At 38.7% G+C, this 16330-nt stretch overlaps 1 protein-coding gene across 3 annotated transcripts in view; it reads right to left on the minus strand.

The window, feature by feature from the left end:
* The window catches only part of LOC144061371 (protocadherin-15-like), a 254801-nt gene that overhangs the window by 114415 nt on the left and 124056 nt on the right, over positions 1 to 16330 (minus strand). For all 3 annotated transcript variants that reach the window (XM_077581760.1, XM_077581759.1, XM_077581758.1), the window contains 5 exons: positions 13827 to 13946; positions 12734 to 12844; positions 8223 to 8393; positions 1875 to 1983; positions 1605 to 1717 (listed from right to left, as the gene is read on the minus strand). In XM_077581760.1, coding sequence (XP_077437886.1) covers positions 1605 to 1717; positions 1875 to 1983; positions 8223 to 8393; positions 12734 to 12844; positions 13827 to 13946 — 624 coding nt within the window. The remainder of the gene's footprint in view (positions 1 to 1604; positions 1718 to 1874; positions 1984 to 8222; positions 8394 to 12733; positions 12845 to 13826; positions 13947 to 16330) is intronic.

Here is a 16330-nt window from a genome sequence, read left to right on the forward strand (position 1 = left end):
AGCACCACACTCTAAAAACAGTACCACACTCTAAAAACAGCACCACACTCTAAAAACAGTTGGGTCGAAAATAACCCAACTATGGGTCAAAAATGGACCGATCCTCTACTTGGGTCAATTCGACCCAATTCTCTGGGTTGTTTTATACAAAATGACCCAATTTTTTGACCCAATTAACTCTTTGACTGCCAGACGTTTTCAGAAAAGGGATGCCGTGGGTGCCAGCCAATTTAAGCATTTTTGACTGATCTTTCAAGGTCCACAGAAAATTATGTGTTTGGACTATGGAAACACACATACTACCAAATGAAAGATTGGACTCTCATCTTTCATCAGAAAAAAAAGTTTGTTTCTACCTTATTCCGTTTTTCAGTAATCAACAATAGAAAATGGTTAGTTTCACCTCTGTTTTGAAAAAAAACGTCTTTTAACGTCTTTGGCACTCCTCCATAGGATTTTACTAAACGTCATTTAACGTTTTTGGCAGTCAAAGAGTTAAAGGATCTGACCAATATTTACCAGTTGTTTTACACTTAAAGACCCATTTTTTGACTCAAAGTTTGGGTCAAATTGACCCAAGTAGAAGATCGTTCCATTTTTGACCTATAGTTTGATTATTTTTGACCCAACTGTTTTTAGAATGAAAGATGAGTTTGAAATTGGCCTATTTTATGTTTTCATTCTTCTTCTTTCAAATTTGTGTCCAACAAAATAGTGTGGTATCATCTACAGTATTTATGAGTTGTTTTACACTAAAAGACCCATTGGGTCAAATTGACCCATAAAGTGGATCGGTCTATTTTTTATGGGTCAAATTGACCCATAAAGTGGATCGGTCTATTTTTTATGGGTCAAATTGACCCATAAAGTGGATCGGTCAATTTTTTATCCATAATTGGGTTACTTTTGACCCAACTGTTTTTAGAGTGCAAAATCAACACTAACCCAGAAACAAACTGGACCATCACAGTAGTACATAAACACCCAACACTTCCAATGGGATAGAAACTTGACAAGGGTCAGAAAAAAAAACACCAACATTAGGGTTTAACCTATAAAAGCATCAGAATATGAACTTACCCTAACATTGGGAAAGAAGCTGGATCAGAACCAGATTAAACACGAACGTTTACATTGTGATAAAAACTGGTTCAGCACCAGGATCAGAAATAACCCTAATACTGGGACAGAAACTGGGTCACTACAATATTCAACAATCAAAGGGTATTCAAAAATAAATCTTCTCAATCTTTATTAACAACAGTTCTAGAACATTAACGATTCTTCAGAATGAGTACAAGATTGGTGACCCGGTGTCACGAAAAAAAAAAAGAAAGAAAGAACCTGGGCAACTGCAAAAGTCCAAAAATAATACAATAAATAAACAAAACAAACTTTGATATCAAGTATGGGCCTTAAAATATCATCCTGCAGGCCGCAAATGGTCCCCAGCCCAATGCACGGTTGCTTTTTGATACGTCCAATCAAAGGCGACAACGACACGGTCAGCCTTCCTAGCAGCCGTGAAAATTTGAATAAAAGAAAAAAGTTGTGCGGGCTTGACTGATGCAACATTAATGAGCACATTAAAATTCATCCTTTACCTTAATAACAAGCGTGAACCTTTGATACAAGTCCCTGCTGATGGGCTGTAGGACGCGCAGCTTCGCCGTGGTTTTGTTCAGCGAGAAGTACTGAGGATACGTGACCGGATGGCCTGCGATGAAGAATTCAAAAAAAAAAAAAAAAAACACTTTACGGCACGGCCAAGAGCGGCAAGAGTGATCATTCAAAAGTCAAAGCATGTTGTCGCAGCAGAGGTGAGGAAGATTAAATGAGTAAAAATCAATGGCGAGGGGACGTGATGGACTTACCAACCAGGATGAAGTAAAGCACGCCGGGCCGGTCTGACGGGGGTTGTATGTTTCTGTCCATGTCCACCGCCCGGATTGGAGGGGTCACATTGAGGGGGTTCAATTTGCTCTGCAGGGAGAAGACAGAAAAGTCAAGATTGCGCAGGTCAAACGTTACTATGTAGAGCAACGACGGAAAAGACATCAATCGTGGGCGAGAAACCTCAGTGGGACTGATATGAAAAATGTACACACCCCTCTTTGAATGCAAGTTAAGCGGCTGATGACTTTTTGTGTCAAGAGACGCTCAACAACTTCTCAATGGCAAAGTTGATGATCTGTTGATCTGAATTTTTAATAATTGTTTGATGTGATCTTGGTCTCATGATACCAAAATTTTAAAAAAAGTTGTTGTTGTTTAAGATGTTCAAATATAATTTTATATATTGTCAGGGTTTCTGTTTCTTTGTTCAGTACTGAAACACTGAACAGTTGGACACTATGGAGGACCAAAAATGACAATACAAACAAAAATTGTCTTCAAAAATTCAATACAAAAAAATTCTATAAATGAAATAAAAACACCAATAAATATAGGCATAAAAAAATAAACTAAAAATAAATACAACAATTAAAAATGAGATTCAAAAAATTAAAATAAATCTAAAAATAAATATAGAAGTAGAATTCAATTCTGCTCTCATTTATTTCGTGCTCAGACGTCAGCATGAAAGCAGCATCTTGGGTTGTACTTACGGGTTGATTGATTTATGTATGTATATATATTTTTGTTTTGATTTTCATTTATATTATTATTTTTTTAATTTAATTTTTTTATATATATATTTTTTTAATTTTTTATTTTATTCATTTTGGGCATTTTTGGTCCTCCATAGGCCACACGTAACTCTCACGTCAAAAACTGCTGCTGCAGTTGACCTGCAGTCAAAAGTTTATAGAAGGTCAAATGAGGTTCACCTGTAACTTAGGTTCATCCTAAAATGTCACCTGAAAGCTCTCTATCCGGAACTTTTTTGTATGTACAGTATTTAAAAAATTGGAGAATTTGTGTAATCACTGAATTTTTACTTTCCACATTCACTCTTGGTTGCTAGCTTACTATATAAGACCAAGCATTGCTTTGCTAATTGCATCATGCACTTAGTATGGCCCTCGAACTGAAATGGCCCCTGATGAAAGAAAGGCTCCCCGCCCCTGATGTAGTCTCCTAAAATAAGCGCGTGCATCAAAATGCGGAGAATCCAGCTCTCGTCGTACAAAATCTGCCCTCCGAAAAAGCAAGACCGTGTCCGTTGTTCTGTATGATAATGCCACATGATTATTTATTACATTCATGTTTTTTTTAGGTTTCTGTATCAGATTTGAGCTCCCTTGAAAAGAAAGTCAACAAAGAAAGTCTCCTCGTTTAAACGGAATGAGCCCCAAGCTCCGCCCGCTGATATTCTTCTCATAATAATGTTATCCCGCTTCCGTCTGCACCAGGAAAGGATTACGCTCGTGCCTCCGGTCGCGAACACTGCAAGCATATTTAGTTCATCTTCTTTTTTGCAGTTGTATTAGGAATGATGTTGCTAAAATCCTTTTGAAAAATGATGTTACATCTACAGTAGTAGGGTGCAAGATTTGGTTTCATCCATCATCGGGTAAATACAAGGACAGTATTGCAGATACTGATATCAAACTCATTTGCCAAAAAACATTATATTTTGAATACTACCATGGTCCCAAAAAACGTATTTATGCGTTTTTTGTTTTATTTTTATGCTCGAACATACAAAGGGCTTTTATGCAGATTCTGAACTGAAGAGAACGCTTAAAGCAATGATAGTTATTACAAAAACGGACAGCAGGTGGCAGCAGAGTATAAGAGATCAACCAGGGCCATGTTGCAACAAGCTCTTTTTCCCAGTGTCCTCACCAGGGATGTGAATATCGATGAAACTTAGCTATATTCTAATGCTAATTAGATAGAAATAAAAAAAAAATTCCAGATGAAAGAAGATACTCTAATCTTTCTTTTGGTAGGTTCTATGTTTTTATAGCAATAGAACACAATTTTCTGTGGGCCTTGCAAAATCAGTCAAAATCCAGTAAAACAGCCGGGAGCGAAGGGGGTTGCTTCACTGAAAATGGCTGGGAGTGAATGAGTTAGTAAGCGGTACAGGAAATGGCTGGATGGATGATTTTTTAACATGCAGTGCAAAAAAACAACAACTAAGAAATCACAAAATCACAATTCAAATGTAATCAAATAGCAAAACACTGTTCTGCCAGGTAGAAATCATTCGGTCAAATTGTTTTAAATACGCAAATATTTTTTTTTTGTTGTATGTCTAGTTTGACAGTAATCAAATGGAAGTGGCATTAAACAATATATACATATATAAATATACAGAAATATATTTTATATAAAATAATACATATATAAATACATATCTACATATCTACCATTCTTATATTGAATTCATTAATTCAATTATCTGTATGCTAAATGTATCTCTTTTCATCAAGTCCATAGACGTCAATAATAATTCATCATACGGTTCACGTCAACAATATAGCAACCAGAAGACCAGAAAACGCAATATCTTGATTAGTTTACGTTCTAGTTGACCTACTTATAGATGATTCCAAATGTCAACTTATTTGTTGTGTTCAGGGAAGGAGGAAAATTCTATTCACATGCATTGCCTGACTTCATACGGCAAATATCGATGTCCACGTAAAGCGAGCCGGTGTGCAATTTATAGAGCGTTTAATGAACCACGGGCGAATAGAGCTTTGCAATTAGCATGCTTCACGACGCTTCACAATAACAGTGTTGCATATCCAGGTTAATGTATTTGCAACGCCGCAGTCGGGCACAATCTGACATCCTCGGCAGCAATTAGAAAGCTTTACAGCGCTAACATATAGCTAAAGGGGAATATATTTAGCGTGTCGTATTTTAAGAGCCGTGCTTGCTGTGCAGGTGAGTGGGTGGGGGTGGGGTGGGAGGGTGGGGTCGGTTGGTTTAGTCAGACACATGCCTCTCCACAGATGTCTGGCTGGGGGAGAAAAAAAAAAATTCTTTTCCCTAAGGTGTATATTTATATCTCACAGCTCCGGGGGTAATCTTCGCAGCCCTCCCTTAAGAAGCCCTCTCGCGTTTACAATGTCTCGAGGTGTGCTAAATCCAATCCCCCCCTAGCTCGGCACAATGATGATTAGCTTTAATACCCTCCTCCAGTGGTCATTATACACGGGACTCGGGAGCCCGGCATTATTTCACATCAACTTAATAACAGGCGTCCCGCCATTGTGATTTATTACAATGCAATCATCAATTATGAGGAGACAAAACTCCCGGTGGGGGCGACACGCCGCCACCACGTCGGGGAAGAGAAAGGAAAAAAACGGAGTGGGGGAAAAGTACAATGCTGCTAATGTCCAGGTGTTAGATTGGTCACAGAAAGATGAAAACCTATACTCAATTTTTTTAAATAATAAACATACAGCTGCTTATCTAAATCTCTCACCTGATTCCACTATGGCTTTACATACTCCTTAACTCTTTGACTGCCAGACGTTTTCAGAAAAGGAATGCCGTGGGTGCCAGCCGATTTTAAGCATTTTGACTGATCTTTCAAGGTCCATAGAAAATTATGTGTTTGGACTATGGAAACACACATACTACCAAATGAAAGATTGGACTCTCATCTTTCATCAGAAAAAATTTTTTTGTTTCTACCTTATTCCGTTTTTCAGTAATCAACAATAGAAAATGGTTAGTTTCACCTCTGTTTTGAAACAAACGTCTTTTAACGTCTTTGGCACTCCTCCATAGGATTTTACTAAACGTTATTTAACGTTTTTGGCAGTCAAAGAGTTAAATGTGAGTCAGCAGGCACCTGTCACTATTGAAAGTGCTTAAGAGCACACACGCACATACACATAATCACCCACATACAAAAAAAAAGAAAGAAAAAAAAAAGAAGAAAAAAAATGATGATGACATGTCAAATGGGTAAAATTACCGAATGAACAATATAGAGCTCTCCAGAAAAAAAATAAAAGAAAGTGCTTATGAGTAAATTCAGTTGTTCTAGTAGGCTTTTCCTGACTCCTTTTTTTGCTTGCACAAAAATAATGAAAAAAAAAAAAAAAAAAAAAAGATACCGCAAGGTGGAATTTGCATGAATAAGGTGACTTGGCGTGTCTTGACTACCCCGAGACAAACTTACTCGGGAATTGCTTGAAACTTGAAGGTCAAACTTGAAACTTGCAGGCGAGTGACACGATCCCATCATTGCCATGCAGAAAGAAATATGACATGACTGCAACATCAGTCATAATTGACAGTAAAGGAATTCGGTCACATGCGGTGCTGAGGCGGGAACGAGCGGGGGATGGCGACGGGGGAGAAGGCGGCCAACTTTTCCTTCCAGTGAAGAATTAGCCTCTGCTTCTACGGCCGCCGCTTGGCAGCGTGCAGAGCTTTTATGATGAATTATACAGCACATCACACATCGGGCTCATCTGAAGGGGAAAAGTTCTGAATAAACAACTGTCACTCGGCATGTTTTGGAATCAAACAGAGGGGATCCAAAGTTGACTCGCGGACCGATGAGAATGTTTTGAGGACAGCCATTCAGACCTCCAGTCCACTAAATCCAATCCGGATTACTCTCGTCTAGGCCAATCAATCGGATTCAACACGGGTCAATCTAATCAGGTCGAATTTAAATTCAACTTGATAATCACACTGTTCCAAAACAAACTTGAATTTCCAACATCGCTTCTTACGACCTTGTACTAAATTACATAGAAAACTAAATGGTGTAAGCACACACATCATCCAAAAAAAAAAAAGATTTATACATCATGTCACTTTCAGCAGTAAAACAAGTAAAAGAAGGCCATCCGTTACCATGACGACCAGGGTGACGTGTTGAGACAACGTGAGCGCTAATGTGTCAGTTGTAAAGGAGGAAGTCATTTCCATATAAGGCTAAGATGGGAAATTTGGAAAATGTTAGACACGTTCCACCGAAAGTGAATCGTCATTCATTCGTCCAAGGCAGGGAATGAGTTAATGGGAATCGGAAGTAATCTAATTAAAATCATATGAAAGCAAAAATGAACATTTTGCTTGGTCATAAGCAAAACATCCTTTAAAATTAAAATGGCAACAGATGTATTTCTAAGTTGAACAAATAGAAATTTAAAACAATAAATGAAATACTAATAATAAATATTTATAAATGTGCGGCAGGTGCATTGTGACGTTTCAAAAGGTCATATTGAAGCTTTTTCTACATCATGCGTGCTCCGCCAATGCCCAGATGAGTACGAAGAGCCCTGACTGTTTTACTCAAGCACATTCCACAGTTTCTTTGGGGAGGGGAGGGGTAGAGTGATAGAGGGTGACGTCATGCACATGTGGTGTGCACTTAAGATCGTGCACGTACTCGCACGCGCGCACCATGAGCAGGCCTGACACAGATGCTGTAGTTACGCTTTGGTCGCGAGTAAAAAAGTGACAAACAAAGATCCTTGTGCTTTAAGGTCAAATGTTCTAGAAATTATCTGTGCATGTGATGGAGGCGTGAAAAAATGATTAGGTTTCTGCTATAAAGCAAAAAAAACAAATGACAGAAAAATGTGATTGTCCACATCACTGGGCGGCCATTTTGCCACTTGCTGTCGACTGAAGATGACATCACGGGTGCTCAGGTCTCGGATAGCAACCAATCGCAGCTCAGCTTGAGAAAACAGGTGACCTGTGATTGGTCATTGCCTGAGCCCTGAGAAACTGTGATGTCATTTTTCCATCGACAGCAAGTGGCAAAATGGCCGCCTCCTGAGATGGATGGAAAAAAAAATGCTGGATTTTGCTGCATAACTCATATTCCACAAATGTAATATTAATCAGAATATCATGGTTATATTATTACATATATTATTGTAAAGAAATGTTTAAAGTTGAGTTCCCATTTAAGGTTACAAAAAAACAGTCTGATTCAATAAACAAGCCCTTCATAATAACACAAGTCGCTTAGTCTTTTTAACCCACTTTGTCGTCTTTCCATATACTTTTCTTGCTGCTATGAATTCTGTGGGTGTCTCACTGTCATCCAACACAGCCCTCAGCTCTAATTGCTGGTCCAACACCCTGGAAAATTGCCCCGGGAATTACCATAGTGACGCTTTGCAGCCACAGCGGCGTTCTCCCTCCATACAGAACAAGAAATGCTATGATATTATCCAAACACGGGTGCACACTATAAAAAAAAAAAAAGAAAGAAAGAAAAGGGTGTAATCTATTCAAACGACCTTGTGGCTTGGCGAGCGTTTGCCGGCTCTTACCGGTTCGGTGAATTCGGGGATGGCGGCGCGGTAGGTGATGGGGTGGCAGTCGTTTGTGTTGTTGACCAAAACGCAGGGCAGGAACATGGGTCCAAGGTCGTCGCCGTCCAGGACGTCCACCGTCAGCGTGGTGGTGGCGGTGCGTCTGTTGGGAGGGTACGGCGCCCGGTCCTGGAAGCGGAACAATCGTTTTCGGGTGTCAACCTTTAAACTCCCCGGAGAGGTGTTGATTTGTGAGCTGGCGCTGCACATACTTTAAATAGAATCGCTGTAATATATCATAACACTTGTGTGCAGCCGGTTGATAGCAAACATTTGTAACCGCTGCGTCACCAAAGAGCATTAGAATAACTACGAGCGAAAACAATATCATTAGCATAATTGCCGAAGTCATTTTTACTTACCGTTACAATATCAAAAAGTTTGTGTTTTTTGTTCTTGTCCACGTATATTCTCGTCGTCCCGACGTTGGTAATACGTAAAACGTGTATCGAGGGACTGCTCTTGTTCATCGGATACGTTTTTTGTGTTTATTCTAGTTTTTAAAAAATATCCAATTATGAGTTAGGCAACTACGCTATTAGGCAAATAAAATAAAATAAAATAAAAATATTAACTAATATATCAAATATAAATTGAAATTCAATTCATCTGTTGCAGCCATGCCAAAAAAAACACTATAGTCAATAGTCACAATAAATAAACACATATATTAAAGTCAAGACTTTAAATTGCTTTAATATTCATTAACTCATTCACTCGCAGCCATTTTCACTGAAGCAACCCCCTTCGCTCCCGGCTGTTTTACTGGATATTGACTGATTTTGCCAGGTCCACAGAATATTCTGTTCTATTGCTATAAAAACATGGAACCTACCAAAAGAAAGATTAGAGTCTCTTCTTTCATCGGAAAAAAAGTATATTTGTAAAAAAAAAAAAAAAAAGAGCAAAGTGTCATCATTATTAACTAACCTGTTGAAAACACTGGGAAAAAGAGCTTGTTGCAACATGGCCCTGGCTGATCTCTTATACTCTGCTGCCACCTGCTGGCCATTTTAATAACTACCTTTGCTTTAAGTGACCTCTTCATGTCAAAAGCTGTATCAAAGTCTTCTGTATGCTGTAGCATTAAAAATAACATAAAACACATATAAATACGTTTTTGGGAGTGCATGACAAAGTATTAAAAAGGTATTTATATGTTTTTGGGGGTTTGAATGAGTTAATTACAGCAAAAAAAGTGTATTAATAAATTAGAGCAAGCCATTTTAAGTGCCCTTAAGCCAGTGTTGCACAGCGTATATGTACCACCCTTTTGAAGTGGTTTTCACACTGCACTTAGCAATGGGCCATCAGCAAACCCATTAATTGTGCATTTGCTACGAGGGCCTCGAGGATGTAATGCTGTGTCGCGCCATCAAATTGAAAAAAAAAAACTCAAGAGCTACAGTGATGTAAGACGGCACATCCAAAAGGGGAGGGGCTGGCGGAGTGACTTCAGAGTGCTAACAGCAATCGATCAACCAGTGGGAAATTAATTTAATTTAATTAATTAATTTAATTTTAATTTTAATATTTAATCATTCCTGGTGGGCTGTTACGCAAACAATTCCAAATATGGGCAAACTGACACTGTTGGTCTTGCGTGCTGCCCCCGCGGTTCCAAGAAAGCTAAGTGCAGTGTGAAAAGGCCTTGAGAGTGATAGAACTGTCGCATTCAATATTCAGCTCAACAATGTTGTTGCCCGAGTTTCTAATTGCTAACCCCAAAGCTTTTGAACATTATTGTTTCAAATATTCACACTTGAATAAAATATGATTAAATTTGTTTTTTTTGTTTTGTTTTGTTTGTTTGTTTAGTCCCACTGCAATATTCCAAAACCTACAGTATAAGCGGTTGTTCCCAGAATAGCTAACCCTGCGAACTGAGGCGAGCACTTGAAAAGCAAGTTCACAGAGTCCAAGTACAATTAAACTTTTGACACACAGCAAGAGGATTCTTGTAAATAGCGCGCTTTCCTTCCATTTCTTTTTCCGGAGAGCCTCTCAGGGACTCGTGGAGCTTTTTGAAAGGCTGAGTCATGTGATCATCCAGGCAGCTCGTAAGAAATAAATTCAGCTGCACAATGACCATCAGCAACCGGAGCCTAAATCTTCTTTGCTGATGTATTTAATCTCATAAGTTTACTTCTTAGGATGACTTATCGCTATGTTATAATGAAATCGGACCCCCGGCTGTGAAATACTTACTGGAATGGAGCCCGGCCGGAGTAATTTACTTTACCGTCCGGAAGCCGAGGGCGAGTGTGTACAAAGTCCATCATCGATGACGGCGGCTGCTTTAATAGCGTCATTAGGATGACTTGTTTTTACATGTTCTCCGCAGAGATGGACATTACACCTCTTTAAGTAGCACTTCAATCAACTCTGTCATGCAAAGTTGACCACCAACCGCCGCGGGAATGACTCGAGTTATCGCGGTATGAGTAATTATATTGGCTGGCAGGCTGTAATTTCTGCTACTTTTGTCAATGAATTACATGTGATAAAAAGAGTTTGCTTTTTTTTTTTTTTTTTTTTTTTTTTGATCACTTCATTATTTTTAGTTCATATAGATAAACTGCACCGTATAAACCTATGTAGATTGGAAAACAGATTGGAAAACTCTCCCAATGTAGCAACTTGCTAATTAATAACTGATTTAAAGAGGTTTTGCAACGGTTGTCCGTATAAGACTAGACTAAGTGCAATTTCTGCAGAAATCGCGTGGGAATGCTGGAAGCTGAATGCTAATAGCTTATGAAGTGAATTGGAAGATAAATTATGTGAAAATTACAAAGTACTACTTGTAGTTGAAAGAGAAATGAATAAAAAGAACATTTGAACTGCTGTCTGTCAGCTGAAGAGTTGACCAAGCGGTGGCAAAAATTCAAAGTGTTATCTTCAAAAAGAGAGCTAAAACTATGACGATACTCCAAAATTTACAGCTTCAAATTTGGGTGAACCTTTTTAGGCGTTTTCGGCAAAATTGCCCTAATGATAATTCATTGACCCGATTCGCGCTACAACACACAGAATGAAAATTTTCAATGTTTTATTTTTCATAATGTTGATGATTTTATCCTACAGCTAACGAAAAATCCAAAATCGCTATCTCAAGAAATGTGAATCCAGTAACATACAATAAATAATTAAAGTGACTTAAATACATTAAGATGTTACAGGGATGTGATTTGACCAAAGTGAAATTATCTGAAAATTTAGCCGGGGGTCTGGGGGCCGCTGGCACCCAGCTAGGTCCAGGGCAGTGCCCTGGTGGGGGGACAAGGGGGGCCAAGCCCCCCGGAGCTCATGGGTTTTCCGTGTTTTTAAGTACTTTCAATGCACTCACATGACAAAGAAATAGACAAAACAACAGCATAAATTTTCAATGTATATTGAACTATCCCATATAAAATGGCAGTTTTAGTCAACTCAAAATCAGTCACATTCAAAAACATTGGACTGCCTTTGCTTTTAAAAACTATCACTGAGAATATCATCATATCTAACTAATGTGATTACTAAGTTAACACATAAATAATGTTGAAGAGTTCAAATTTCATGAACAAATAATTGTATCATGACCAAATGAAAAGTAACTCATATTAGAGCATACCACAAATGTCTTTGTTATAGCAGAATATGTTATCTGTCGGAGTCATGTACATACACAATGAACTACAAAAAAAAAAAAAAAATCGAAATTTTTTTTTGGGGTTGGAGATAAAAAAAGCGGAATTCCGCGAATTAGCGGAAAAATCACATCCCTGATGTTAGTAAAGAAAAGTTGTTTAATTCATCTACATAAACTGAACAAAAATATAACCTTTTTTTTTTTCAATAAATGTGAGAGAAATAACCCCGCACCAAAAATATATGGATTATCTTGGCAAAGGAGAGGTGCTCACTAACAGATTTCAACAGATTTGTGAATAATATTTGATCAAAATTGGCCTTTCATGTATTTCAAGAAAAAGTGTCACTTTGAGCCATGTTTGAATGTAGCGCAGACTGCAACGGGATTTGGGGATATTTTTATTATGACTGTCACTAATATTACATCGGAGTTCAGGAAACAGCTACGAGCTTGCGGTGCATGTCAATCACTTGAAGGTCAAAATCAGCAAAAAAATCAATGAGCTGGTGGTCGGCGAACGGCCGCCTCCCACCTCCGTCTTTGACCTTCTGAGCGGGAAATGTGATGCTTTCATTTCATCCCATATAACACCTACTGTATGTGCAAGGTGTGCTAAATTAAAATTCAATGCTTGACCAACACTATCAATTATCCTCTAGCATAGGTGACTACTTTTGTCCTTATGTTCACCATTAATAACGCTAGGAAAAAATATATATATTTTAAATCGACCTTTTAGTTGGAGAAGCATCACAAGCAGGAGCAAGCGAACATTTGCATCCAATTCCCTTTCGGAATGGGAGCGCTTGAAACGAGAGTCTGGATCACTTACGTTGGCTTGGATCAAAACCAGGTAGCGTGTTCTCTCCTCGTAGTTGAGCCTCTCAGCCAGAACAATGTGTCCCGATAGGGTATTTGCGACGCTCACCGTGTTGTTGGATTCCTGTAAGGAGCCATAAAAGACAGGAAATGAGGTCGGCGTGACTAATGAGTTAGCGGCGGCTGAGGAACTCCAGTGAGGTTATCGCGACGCTATACCAACGGCTCAGTTTGGGGATGTCGGTTTTTACACTTCATAACTCTTTGACTGCCAGACGTTTTCAGAAACGGGTTGTCCCCAGTGCCAGCCGATTTTAAGCATTTTGACTGATCTTTCAAGGTCCATAGAAAAGTATGTGTTTGGACTATGGAAACACACATACTACCAAATGAAAGATTGGACTCTCATCTTTCATCAGAAAAAAAAAGTTAGTTTCTACCTTATTCCATTTTTGAGTAATCAACAATAGAAAATGGTTAGTTTCACCTCTGTTTTGAAACAAACGTCTTTTAACGTCTTTGGCACTCCTCCGTAGGATTTTACTAAACGTTATTTAACGTTTTTGGCAGTCAAAGAGATAATAGTACCGAGTTACGTACGTTGTTGGGGACTGATTTTAAAGTGGCAACGGCAAAAGATTTTGTGGATGTGAAGAAAATGGCAGAAAAAGTTACTGGACAAAGTTTATAGTTATATTGTTGTTGTTTATATTAATTTCATATTGGTATTAAGTTATTGTAATTTTTTTTTATTTATTTATTTTTTTTTCTGGAGAGCTCAGTATTGTTCATTCGGTAATTTTATTATATTTTTATATTTATTTATTATTTATTTTATTCATTTTTTCAATTTTTGACATGTCATCATCATTGGTCTCTTTTTTATTTTTTTATTGTATTGTTATTGTAATTTATTGACACCCTTGGTAACAAAGGCAGTCAGTGCTAAAAAATAATATAATGGCAAATGATTGATAATGAAACAGTCAATTTAAGATGACGTGGATACTCTTTATTTGCGGGCTGATTGCCGGGCCTGCTCGTAGCCAATGGGAAAGCATCAAGAGACAGTAGAGCGAGTGCAGTATGAAAAGGGTCATGCATACCGGGTCATTGGCATTGTAGAGTACGCTGTATTCTATATGTCCATTGGGTCCATCATCGATGTCAGTGGCTCCATTTCTTCCTGAGAAGCCAGTAAATATGGTTGTTCCCACCGGGGTGAGCTGTAGGAGAATAAAATATGAGAAAAGGGAGCTAAAGTCACGTCAGCAGCTCTTCCAGCCTCCTGTTTTGTTTTTGTTGTTGTTAAGAGAGCGCCTATGCACGGTCGTAGCCATTACGGCGTCCACTCCACGCCATTAGCGGACACGGCCAAGCAAATCAAAAAAGGAAAAAAAAAAAAAAAAACGTTGCCGTCAGCAGCGGGGCCGCAGCTGAGCGATTATGCACGCTGCTGACAGAATAATAAAAGTAAGTATGAGAATCAGCGTGATTCCCCGGAGCCCTCGGCGCCGGCCGGAGGAGAGCTTTTGTGTGCCGTGACTCACGTTAACGGCGCTACGATAACGCGCTGGACCTTGAGCGTATGCGCACAACACCAGAGTCAAAAGTGGAGATTGATCACAACCCTGCGGGGGAATCATCCAACTCTGCGCTTGTGTGGGGGGGGGGGGGGGGGGTCGCGAGAAGCGTAGGTGAAAGCCTGTTGAGCCCTCACAGCTCGAATGGACTCGTGGCAAATGAAATGCATAAGTTTGAACAGAGGGAGCAAATATGGACATATCAAGTGAGGAGCGCGTTATTCTGTGAGATGAAAATAGGCCCTCCAGGAATCGCTGTGTTTATTATTATTCTTACCACAAAGGAGTTGCCTTTTTGAGGGGGCTCAACATGCACAAAAACTCACAAAAGTACTATACTATGTACAGTATTTATCTGTTTTAATATTATCTATATTTATCTAAGTCCTCAAAACCAAACCGAAAAAATTTACTCAATAGCATAAACTCTGGGAAGTTTTCGAAATTTACCCTTGAAACAGTTCTGCTAACAGGAAGTCAGCCATTTTAGTATGAAGTTGCCATTTTAGGCAAATTCCAGGGCTCATTCTTTGATGAAATCCTACGACTGGATTTGTCCAAACTGAGCCCCGGTTAGAAAAAAAAATTGTCCTTTTAATTTGGAACCGGACTTGGGCTGCGACTGATGACGTTTCAAAAGATCACAACGGCATGAGAATGGACAAGATAACAAATTGATAAACGGCAGATTCTTCCAAATGAACAGGAAGTCAGCCATTTTGGTTTGAAGCCTCCATTTTGAATGAATTTCAGAAACTTGTACTTTGACAAAATCTTACTACGGATTTTTCCCAAATGGCTTCCAATCGGAAGAAAGGTAGATCAAATTTACCCCTGATACCAGTATGGCCAATTCACATGAATTTGTGTAGACAAGTTAAGCACAACAGGACACATAAAAAAGTCATTTTGACAAACATTTACTGGGGATTTAAACCAATTGTGCCCCAAAGTAGAAGCAGGTAACCTATAGATAATCCCAACTCTTAATTGCCAAACTTCTATGCCACTGCCATTTAACTCATTCACTCCCAGCCATTTTCACTGAAGCAACCCCCTTCGCTCCCAGTTGTTTTACTAGATTTTGCCTGCCTTGGCAAGGCCCAAAGAAAATTGTGTTCCATTGCTATAAAATCATTTTCACATTCCTGTGAAAACACTGTCAAAAAGAGGTTGTTGCAACATGCCTGTGGCTGATCTCTTATACTCTGCTGCTACCTGCTGACCATTTTTGTTGATGTTGTAATAACTACCATTGCTTTAAGCCACTCCTTCATGCCAGAAGCTTCATTAAAGCCTTCTGTATGCTTTGCATAAAAAAAAAAACACAAAAAATAAATAAATAAATAAAATAAAATAATAAAAAACATATAAATACGTTTTTGTGAGTGAAGGACCAAGTATTAAAAAACTGTATTTACACGTTTTGGGGTTTGAATGAGTTCATGTTGGCGTAACCTGATGTTTGATGTTTGTTTATCATTTCAACGATTTGCCATAAAAAAGGGTAAGCTTGACAAATAAATCGCCCATTTAGGAGTCTGAGTATGCCCGAATGAGCACCAATCTTTATCCATGCATGTACTTTAGTAAAAATATATATCTGAGTGGTGAAAGCATATGCATTTTAGGAGTCACCAAGACGATGCCCTAAAATATACTATATAGCGTCCTTGGAAGAAATTACTCGTTGACCCCAGTTTGATCGGCTGACGGGAAATTGGATTGAGTAAACATGTCCTTCAGAACAGGATGCAAAAAAACAGTCTCAAGGGCTCTTGCTTAAAATTGAACAAGAAATCCGTCATTTAAGTTTGAACCAGACATGATGGGTGAATTCCAAGGCTCGTACTATCCTACTTGGAAATCACCAATTGGAAGCAGGTAACCTAAACAGATGGGCGGTGCTAATTTGCCTTTTTTTTTTTTTTGCCAACGCCACCTATTGCGGACAGTGCGTGGCGTCAAATTTTGATGATCATTTCAAAGACTGAATGAGAAATTGTTGCTTGCGGCTTTAATTTTTA

The sequence above is a fragment of the Vanacampus margaritifer genome, chromosome 12 (genome assembly GCF_051991255.1).
Source record: "Vanacampus margaritifer isolate UIUO_Vmar chromosome 12, RoL_Vmar_1.0, whole genome shotgun sequence".
In the NCBI taxonomy this organism is placed as follows: domain Eukaryota; kingdom Metazoa; phylum Chordata; class Actinopteri; order Syngnathiformes; family Syngnathidae; genus Vanacampus; species Vanacampus margaritifer.